At 30.5% G+C, this 10,077-nt stretch overlaps 1 protein-coding gene across 1 annotated transcript; it reads left to right on the top strand.

Moving 5' to 3' along the window:
- The first annotated feature begins 2,390 nt into the window (after window positions 1-2,390).
- PSD (ARM repeat superfamily protein) lies at window positions 2,391-7,047 on the top strand. The gene is made up of 12 exons (XM_079040349.1): window positions 2,391-4,685; window positions 4,762-4,866; window positions 4,942-5,001; window positions 5,085-5,147; window positions 5,229-5,324; window positions 5,431-5,595; window positions 5,677-5,850; window positions 5,924-5,989; window positions 6,059-6,157; window positions 6,247-6,393; window positions 6,504-6,729; window positions 6,817-7,047. Exons 1-11 carry the CDS (start codon window positions 2,781-2,783, stop codon window positions 6,591-6,593), a joined length of 2,970 nt encoding a protein of 989 aa, XP_078896475.1. The 5' UTR covers window positions 2,391-2,780; the 3' UTR covers window positions 6,594-6,729; window positions 6,817-7,047.
- The last annotated feature ends 3,030 nt before the right edge of the window (window positions 7,048-10,077 follow it).

Here is a 10,077-nt window from a genome sequence, read left to right on the forward strand (position 1 = left end):
TCATTTTCACAGAATAACAGTGTCTACACGTCCGCATAATAAATGTCTATCTACATTTGAATCTTGCATATATATATATATATATATATATATATATATATATATATATATATATATATATATATATATATATTCTAATAAAAGAATAGTTTTATTCTCCTTTTGACATGTGTCATCATATTAGGTCTACTAATTAATGCATATCTTATTCTCTTTTTGCCATGTGTCACCTTATTATGTCTCCTAATTAATGTATACACTTGTCAACTCCATTTCAAATTTCAAATTTTAAAATTTCCACTTTAATTACATTAAATTAATAATATTATAATAAAAATAAAAATAAAAATAATACAAATGATATAATTTCACATATTTATTTAAATAAATTATTAAAATTTATATAACTAAAAAAAACTCTAAATTAATAATTTATTTAAAATAATTAATTAATAATTTTGAGTTTTACTATAAAAATTTAATTAATTTTGTAACCGTGGTTCTTATGGGTTATAAACTAGTATATATATATATATATATATATATATATATATATATATATATATGTGTGTGTGTGTGTGTGTGTGTGTGTATGTGTGTGCGTGTGTGATATTATATTGAACAACTTAAATACATATACATAAAATAAATCAAATAATTATATATTTATATAAAATATAACAAGTTTACATAAGTGTTATATAAACAACTAATTAGCAAAAAATTAACAACTACTAAATAATTTCATGTACAATGAAAAAAAATACGAAATAAACACATTAAAAAAACTCATTATAAAAAACTTTGACACATCTTATATATCTCTTGACCAGACTTATGTGCGCTATACTTGACAACATCACTATGAGATTTTTTGAGATATTGGAGTAGCGCCTTGTTGTTGTGGTGCACATTTGAGACATCATCTCACATATTTTAGAACATTCTACTCCACATTGTTATCATTATATAATTATATTCATAACATCTTTGAGTATTTAGAACAAGGCAATACTTTTGTACAACACCATTTAAATTTTTAAAGGTAAATTATTACATAAAACAAGTGATTCATGAGTAAATTATACACACTATTTCTGTTCAAAAGCAAAAACTCTAATTTAAGAATCACGTGCTTTTAACAACAAACTTGGTGACCAAGAAAACAAGAATGCGAATAAAACTATGCCAATTAGAATAAAAGACACACTTGGAAAACTTGAATCCCAAGTAAATACTTTGTGCAATAGTGCAAGTTATATGTATTCGAGAACCCTCTATCAACTTGAACCCCAAGTAAATATCTTGCGAAAGTTGAGTATTCTAATTCTCTCAATCACAAAACAACACGTATCGGTATTTAAATTACTTGTAATAAGTTAGTTGCATGATTACCAATAAAGCCATATTAATAATCATGTCAAGATTATTTCTAGGAATTTTCATTGTTTCTTGATGTTTTTTTTATTACCAAAAATACTAAATTGTTAAACTTTGGCTACACCTTATGGCCTATGGAACTAAAATATTTGATCAAACTTGGACTATAAATATGATCGTAAAGTTTTGCAGCTTCATCATTCACGCAATAATTAAAAAAAGAAAAAGCTACTTTAACGGATACATTATAGAACTTGTAGCAATTCGAACGGATTTATACAAAAAGAAAATTCATGCATATATTTTCAACTAACAAAAAGCAAAACTAGAAATGACAAATGGATAAAATATCAAACGTGCTCATAACACATTTTACCTTTTTTTTTTAATAAAAATATAAAATTATATCATTACAATATTTTTTTTTCTAGAATAAAACAATTTAAAGTATTACACATTCATTTTAAATGATTTACGAATCAATCCATCAATTTAACTAGTTAACATTTACCAAATATTTTTATTTATGAATTTATTCATTGTTATAGCGTATATTTATATTATCTTTAACTCGAAGATCTATCATATTTTGGTCTTACATATTTTGGTCTTACAACAAAATGAAGAGGGTTTAGTTTTATTAAAGACACAAATAATACTATTAGGAGTGTTTGTTTGTTGTTAAAAGAAACCTAATTGACCTAACATATACTCATACTAAATTGGAAATCGGTTTGAATAATAAAAAAAATTAAATTATAATTGAATTTTCTACTTATAGAAAGAAATTTCAAATAAACAAATTGATATGTATATTTGACCTAAAATGCTTGAAAAATGGGAAGAAAATCACAAAAATTAAATAAAGAAAATTTTGATTTATTATACGAATATTCAAATTTAATTAAATTGATATTACAATTTTAAAAGCAAAATTTAAAGATTGAAATGTAAAGATATTGACACACTTCAAAATTGTACCCTATAAATACATGGGTTTATGGGTGGCGGTGTGGTTAGTCTATATGTGTTCTTGAATAAACCTTCGTCCTTCACTCAACCCAAAACTCGTCGAAAACCTCCTCAAAATCCCTAATCTCTCGCTGTTTCGCTTTTACATTAATCTTCAACTATCTGAAACCCTAGAAGCAGGAAAAAGATTGTTTCTTGTTGCTTCCATTTCTTTATCTTTGTAACGAAACCCTAGTTCTTGTGAACCAAGATCGGTTTTGCTAGATATCCAAGCCTTCTCTACCGCAAAGGTATACTGGCTATTCGTGTATTCAATTCATTCGATTTGTTAATCTGCTGATTTACATTAAGAGCTTGTAAGGAATCGGATTTGATGGTCTGAGGTTTTGCGTTAGGGTTTATTCTATAAGATTAGTGGATTTGTATCAATGGATGATCTGGAGAAGGCGGTACTCATCATCTTTGATGAATCGGGGACTGTTACATCTGTATTGAAGTCACAAGCAGTTGCATTCTGTCAACAAATCAAAGATAATCCATCAATTTGTCGTATATGTATCGAACGATTGTGTTTCTCGAAACTCGTTCAAGTTCAGTTTTGGTGTTTACAATGTTTGCATGAAGTCTTGCGTTCTCGCTACTCCGGAATGAGCACAGAAGAGAAATCGTTTGTTAGGACATCGGTTTTCTCCATGGCGTGCTATGAAACACTTGATAATAGCAATTCCGTTAAGGTTTTGGATGGTCCTTCTTATGTAAAGAATAAACTCGCTCAGGTTTTGGTTACTCTCATCTACTATGAGTATCCATCAATCTGGTCTTCCATTTTCGTTGATTTTCTCCCTAATTTGAGCAAAGGTGGTTTAGTGATTGATATGTTCTGTCGTGTTCTAAATGCTCTGGACGATGAATTGATAAGCCAAGACTACCCACGAACACCAGAAGAGGGTGTGGTATCAGGGAAGATCAAGGATGCAATGAGACAACAATGTGTCAATCAGATCGTTCATGCTTGGTATGACATTGTCTCCCTGTACAAGAACACCGATTCTGAACTCTGTTCCTTTGTTCTCGACACCATGAGAAGATACATCTCATGGATTGAAATCGGTTTAGTGGCAAACAACACTTTCCTCCCTTTACTATTCGAACTAATGTTAGTAGAAGGATTACCAGATCAACTCAGGTCTGCAGCTTCCGGTTGTGTTCTTGCTGTTGTTTCTAAACGGATGGATTCACAAGCTAAACTCACCCTTCTCCAGAGCCTTCAAATGAATAGGGTTTTTGGTTTGGTAGCAGGTGATGTTGACTCTGAATTTGTTTCAGGGTTAGCCTCTTTGCTTATAGGCTACGCCTCTGTTCTTCTAGATTGCTTAAAGAATCTCAACAATGGAGATCACAAAAGAGCTTCCACTGATCTTCTTAATGAAGTCTTACCATCTGTTTTCTACGTTATGCAAAACTGTGAGCTGGATACAACCTTCAGTATCGTCCAATTTCTTTCTGGATATGTTGCAACAATGAAAGGTGTATCTCCATTGACAGAAACACAGCTTTTTCACGTGGGCCAGATCTTGGAGGTAATCCGAATGCAAATTAGGTTTGATCCAATGTACAGGGACAATCTTGATGTGTTAGATAAAGTAGGAAGAGAAGAAGAAGATAGAATGATTGAACACAGAAAAGATCTGCTAGTCTTGCTTCGTACAGTAGGGCGTGTAGCACCTGATGTCACCCAAATCTTCATTAGAAACTCATTATCAAGTGCTGTGGGGTCCTCTCATGACATTAATGTTGAAGAAGTAGAAGCTGCTTTATCACTCTTTTATGCATTTGGTGAATCTTTAAGTGATGAGGCAATGAGAACAGGTAGTGGGATCTTGAGAGAACTTGTCCCTATGCTGTTATCCACAAAATTCCCTTGTCATTCTAACAGACTTGTTGCATTGGTGTATCTTGATACAATAACAAGATACATGAAATTTGTTCTTGAAAACAACCAATACATTCCTTTAGTTTTAGCTGCGTTTCTTGATGATCGAGGTATACATCATTCAAAAGTGAAAGTGAGTCGAAGGGCGAGTTATCTTTTCATGAGAGTTGTTAAATTGCTCAAAGCAAAACTCGTTCCTTTCATTGAAACAATTCTGCAGAGTCTGAATGATACAGTTTCACAGTTTACAAGTATGGATTATGCATCAAAAGAACTTTCTGGATCTGAAGATGGTAGTCATATTTTTGAAGCAATTGGTTTGTTAATTGGAATGGAAGATGTTCCACTTGAAAAGCAAACAGAGTATCTTTCATCTTTGCTTACTCCCCTTTGTCAACAGGTCATAAAGTTTCAATCTTTTTTATGTTAAATTGAATCTTTTCTTATTATAACACAAGAATCTTGAAACAAAACAGGTTGAGATATTAATCGTGAACTCAAGAGTTCAAAACTCAGAAGAATCACAATCAAAAGTTGCCAATATCCAACAACTTATCATGGCCATTAATGCACTAAGCAAGGTTTTCATTCATTCCTTTACATCTATTTATGGATAATGACATTTTATATAACTTTCAATATATGTATTTCTACAGGGATTTAGTGAGAGACTTGTGACAGCTAGTCGCCCTGCAATTGGCCTCATGTTCAAACAGGTTAATGATCATATCATCTTTTTCTCAATTTCTACATTTTCTTTAAAAAAAAAAACTAAAAAAAGTGTCTTATTTTGTTATAGACATTGGATGTGCTGTTACAAATCCTTGTGATCTTTCCAAAAGTAGAAACCTTGCGCTCCAAGGTACATCCAAGAATCCTTTTTTTCTTTCTTGTGATGTATTATTCTTCACTTTTATTCAATTAAAAACTTTTTTTTTGTCAGGTTACTTCATTTATTCACAGAATGGTGGAGACATTAGGATCATCTGTCTTCCCTTACCTTCCAAAGGCCTTGGAGCAGCTTCTTTCTGAAAGTGAGGTATTAATTATTTCCTTTTTAGTATTTTATTTAATATCTTTCAATCTTTTATTATTATTATTTCCTCCATTTTGTTGCTTTTCTCATAATGACATTCCTCATGCAGCCAAAAGAACTCGTGGGCTTTCTTGTATTAATAAATCAACTCATATGCAAATTCAATACATCTGTTCAAGATATTCTTGAAAATGTATACCCTGTTATTGCAACTAGAGTATTCAGTATTATACCAAGGGATACAATTCCTTCAGGACCTGGTAGCAACACAGAGGTACACTACATTATACCAACTATATATTCTTTTTTGTTAAAATTAATCAGATAAATGATTTTTAAAAAATGATTGGTTTAGGAAATTCGTGAATTACAAGAGCTTCAAAGAACATTCTACACGTTTCTTCATGTGGTGGCAACACATGGATTATCATCTGTGTTTCTTTCTGCTAAAAGTCGAGTTTATTTGGATCCAATGATGCAGTTACTGTTGTTCACTTGCTGTAATCACAAAGATCTCACTGTCAGAAAGGTATAAAATATAAAAATATAAAATATAAAAATCTTATCTGAATCTGATGAAATTTTTTTTTTGTTTACTTTAGGCTTGTGTACAAATATTTATTAGACTGATTAAAGATTGGTGCAATAGGACATATGGTGAAGAAAAGGTAATGCACTCATTTTGTATTATTCCTTTTATATGGTATTTAATGTTATTAATTATATTAAGTATACAGGTACCTGGTTTTCAAACCTTTGTAATCGAAGCTTTTGCAACAAACTGTTGTTTATACAGTGTCCTCGATAAGTCCTTTGAGTTTCGTGATGCAAATACTGTAAGTCTAAATGACCGTTTTGTCCTTACATTCCAAAAAACAAAATTTATTCATCTCCTTAAGCCATTAATTTTTTTTATTTTTTGCAGTTTGTTTTATTTGGAGAAATTGTAATGGCTCAGAAGGTTATGTATGAGAAATTCGGAAATGATTTTCTGATTAATTTTGTATCAAAAGGGTTTCTTGCTGCACATTGTCCTCAAGATTTAGCAGAAGAGTATTGCCAGAAAGTACAGGTAAACATTTATTTCATATTTATATTTGTATCATTTTTAAATAGTTTTTGTAATCAATTTTTTTTTTTAAAAGTGATAAATGAACTGTTTATTTATTTATTTATTATCAGGGCAATGATATGAAGTCATTGAAGTCATTCTACCAATCACTTATCGAAAATCTGAGAGTACAACAAAATGGAAGCCTTGTTTTCAGATAGCATAGCATGAAAACTAATCATTAAAAAATGGTTCATGTGTATCATGTGTTACTATTGGTGCTCAAATTTTGTTCTCAAGAGGTTTTTGCCTGTAAATAACATTTATCTGGCTCTCTTCCATTTCCATTACATCGAGGTAAAATTAAAAAAAAAAAAAAACTGTAAATTTCTTTTTTCTTTATCTTTAATTTAAATTGTTATTATTATTGGCATGGTTGACCAGGTGTAAATTTCCGAAGAAATGTTGACCAATCCAAGAATACAAGTGGTCGTCTATATTTTGCTTTAATTAAATCTATGTTTGTGTTGCCTACAATTGATATGATATGTTCTCCGATATTTTTTCATGGGGTCTAAGGTATAATTATTGTGTATTTTGTTTCTTGGAATTTATTGATTTTTGGACCAGTCTTTGTTGGAAATCTTTTTTTTTGCCAATGTGAATGTTTGAATCTCTTTTGGCACGATTTTTTTTTCTTATTTGGTGCTTTATTATTATGTGTTGTCATGGGCCATGGGCAATAAGAAGCCCTTTAAAGTTGCATTTATTACGCTTGACATTTGACACGATTAGAAAAGCTTTCTACTATTTTTAATAGTGAAAATTACAATAGCTATTGAATGGGATTGGATAAACTTTCTAATGTTAATGTTTGCAGTTGCGTTTACTACAAAAGGACATTGGATGATTGGGATTGAACAAGCTTTTTATTGCTATTTTTAATAGTTGCGTTTACTATAAAGGTCGTTGGAAGCTTTTTGGTGCTATTTTTAATGATGAAGGTAGCCATTTCTCAATGAGAAATTAAATATCTTTTTACCCATATGAAATGATGACAAGTGTTATATTTATGATATTTGTCATCATTTCAAATGGATAGGAAGATAATTAAAAAGAAAAGTAGGAGAATATTTACTTTCTCTTCTCTTTGTTAATAGAGAAACTTTGCAAGGTTGTTTTTAGTGATTGAGAATAAGAATAGAGATGGCAACGGGGGCAGGTTTTACAGGGGACCCTAATCCCCATCCCCATCTCCGAATCCTCATTCCAATCCCCATCTCCATCCTCACCGGGGAATATAAATAAACCCCCATCCCCACCCCCAACGGGGATCGGGGATCAACAACGGGGAATCGGGAATTTTTTTTTCTCTTTAATATGAAAAAATTTATGTAAAGAAAACATCTAAATTTCAATTTTACCAGCATAAGTTTAAAGATTTTACAAAATATAAAAAAATATATAGATTGCATAAAAAATATAAATAAAATTTCTACCATATTTAAATATATACATGAGAAATCAAGTAGAAAAAATTATCAGAGTGATATTTGAGGTAAAATAAATGAACAAAATACAAAACAAAAATCATACATGAGTTTAAACAAGATAAAAAAAAAAAACAAAGTATAATTTCAACCAAAAATTACTAATGAGTTACTTAGATAAAATTCTATGTATTGTAAATTGTACTATAAATATATGTTTGTATTACTTTTATATATTAATATATATCGGGGGCGGGTCCAGGGTCGGGGATTAGGGGTGTCCGCATCCCCATCCCCTTCCCTATTTTTTTTATTCGGGGATTCCCCATCCCCGGTCAAAACGGGTGCGGGTTTCGGGTTCCCCATCGGGTATGGGGCTTTTTGCCATCTCTAAATAAGAAGGATGTTTTTGTCTTTTTATATTTCCATTTTGTTACAATCTTTTTCGATGGAAAATAATTTGCAACTTTGTTTTATATGTATCGGTCCAAAGTGTTGGTTCAATGAGCGACACATGTTTTCTAGTGGTATTCTAATAGAAATAATAGATGTATGCCATGGGTGAATTGGCTTCGAAATCCTATGAACTTGTAATTGTTTTCTAGCTACTTGCTAGTTTTTAATTTTAGTTCTTATTGGTTGTTTCAAAAAAAAAAGTGACTAAATATGAATAAAATACTCTTAGTTAAGGCCTTAATGACTGGTTGTAATATGGTATTTTTTAAATACAAAAAATAACTTCACTACAAGAAAATGAAAGTGATTAAATATGAGCAGAATCAAAAGTATGTTACTCTCATAAGTTATTATCTCTTGTTTTTAAACATCGGTTTTGGTTATAATCACTGTTGTAAAAATCCTGACTAGTTCCCAATTAATCTTGGATTAATCCCTAGGCGCTACTCGACCGATTAGAGGGCGCTTAGCGATTAATCCCTACACACATAATGAGTGAAACATTACAAAACGATGAAATTTTAACATTTTGAAGAAGTTTTATCAAAATAGAAACTATTTGAGACATTATTAGTGTTGTATTAATCATATTAACCTATTTGGTTATTATATTAGTGGTATTTACGAACTTTGATATGATATTAGTCATATTTAATTTTTTAAAATTCAACAAATTAGCAATTAATTGTACCCGATTAATCTCCGACTAGTCGATTAATCCCTTGACCCCAGTCCATCGATTAGCTAATATCGAGCGTTTTTTGCAACGTTGGTTATAATCTAGTGAACAACATAAAGAGTAAAAAATGTCTTGTTCTTCCATATATAACCAAAACAAGATAATAAGAAAAGTTTAATGGTTTAGTAATACATGTTATTTGGTTGGCTTTGACCAAATAGTTATATCTAGTACGTTGTAATGATTGTTCGTATGTATAATGGTTTAGTGTATGTTTGAGTGCATGTATTTTTGAAACGAGGGTACTCTCATGTATCTATATATGATGGGATTCAATGAATATAGCTTAATGAAAAGATAATAAATTGTGAGATACATTTGTGTGAGGATTATATGCTCACAAAATCTAATCATTCAACAGAAACGAACATAAAAGTAGGAGATTGATTGTGGGAACATAAGAAGCCTAAATGAATGTTGGGAGCCACACAACCGGGTCAACCACTATTATGTCGTTTGCTTTGATTGATTGAGGTATGCGTTGACCTCCTTTTAATTAAAGACCATCAAACTACTCACCCTATCGGTTTCTTAATTATTCCATTCTTTATTTGGTATTTAATTTAATGGATTTAATTGGTAAAATAAAAGAGATGATGCTACTTCTCATGTTTACATCATTTTATTGAAAGAGAGTTACATATTAATATTATTTTTTGTAGTCATTTTTTAAATTTGTTACTTCTTATTTGGGTTTAAAATATTTTTGAGAAAAATGTTGTTGGAAATGTTTTTAAGTTTCAACGAATCCCAGAAAATGTAACGACGTCGCGATTTTTGATTTTCCACCTGCTACACCAGATTTTGCATGTCATATTTCAAATTATGTTTTTGCTTGAGTTTTAAATTTATTTTGAGTTTAGTCCAAACTATAAGTTTTGTTATAAATGTGGTCCAAACTTGTTATTAATTTGGTCCAAACTATAAGTTTTGTTATGAATGTGGTCCAAACTTTGTTTTTTTTATTTTATTTTTACAAATTCTACCCAAATCAGTTTTTATACAACTTTTCTAGACTTT

The sequence above is a fragment of the Lactuca serriola genome, chromosome 4 (assembly GCF_051521515.1).
Source record: "Lactuca serriola cultivar US96UC23 chromosome 4, Lser_US96UC23_V15, whole genome shotgun sequence".
NCBI classification, from domain to species: Eukaryota; Viridiplantae; Streptophyta; class Magnoliopsida; order Asterales; family Asteraceae; genus Lactuca; species Lactuca serriola.

What these genes read in the sequence shown, in the direction of transcription:
- PSD (XM_079040349.1), top strand. Translation starts at nt 2,781, where the DNA reads ATGGATGATCTGGAGAAGGCGGTACTCATCATCTTTGATGAATCGGGG. An exon ending in TTGGCCTCATGTTCAAACAG is followed by an intron (nt 5,002 to 5,084) that starts GTTAATGATCAT and finishes ATTTTGTTATAG; the next exon opens with ACATTGGATGTGCTGTTACA. An exon ending in AAGATCTCACTGTCAGAAAG is followed by an intron (nt 5,851 to 5,923) that starts GTATAAAATATA and finishes TGTTTACTTTAG; the next exon opens with GCTTGTGTACAAATATTTAT.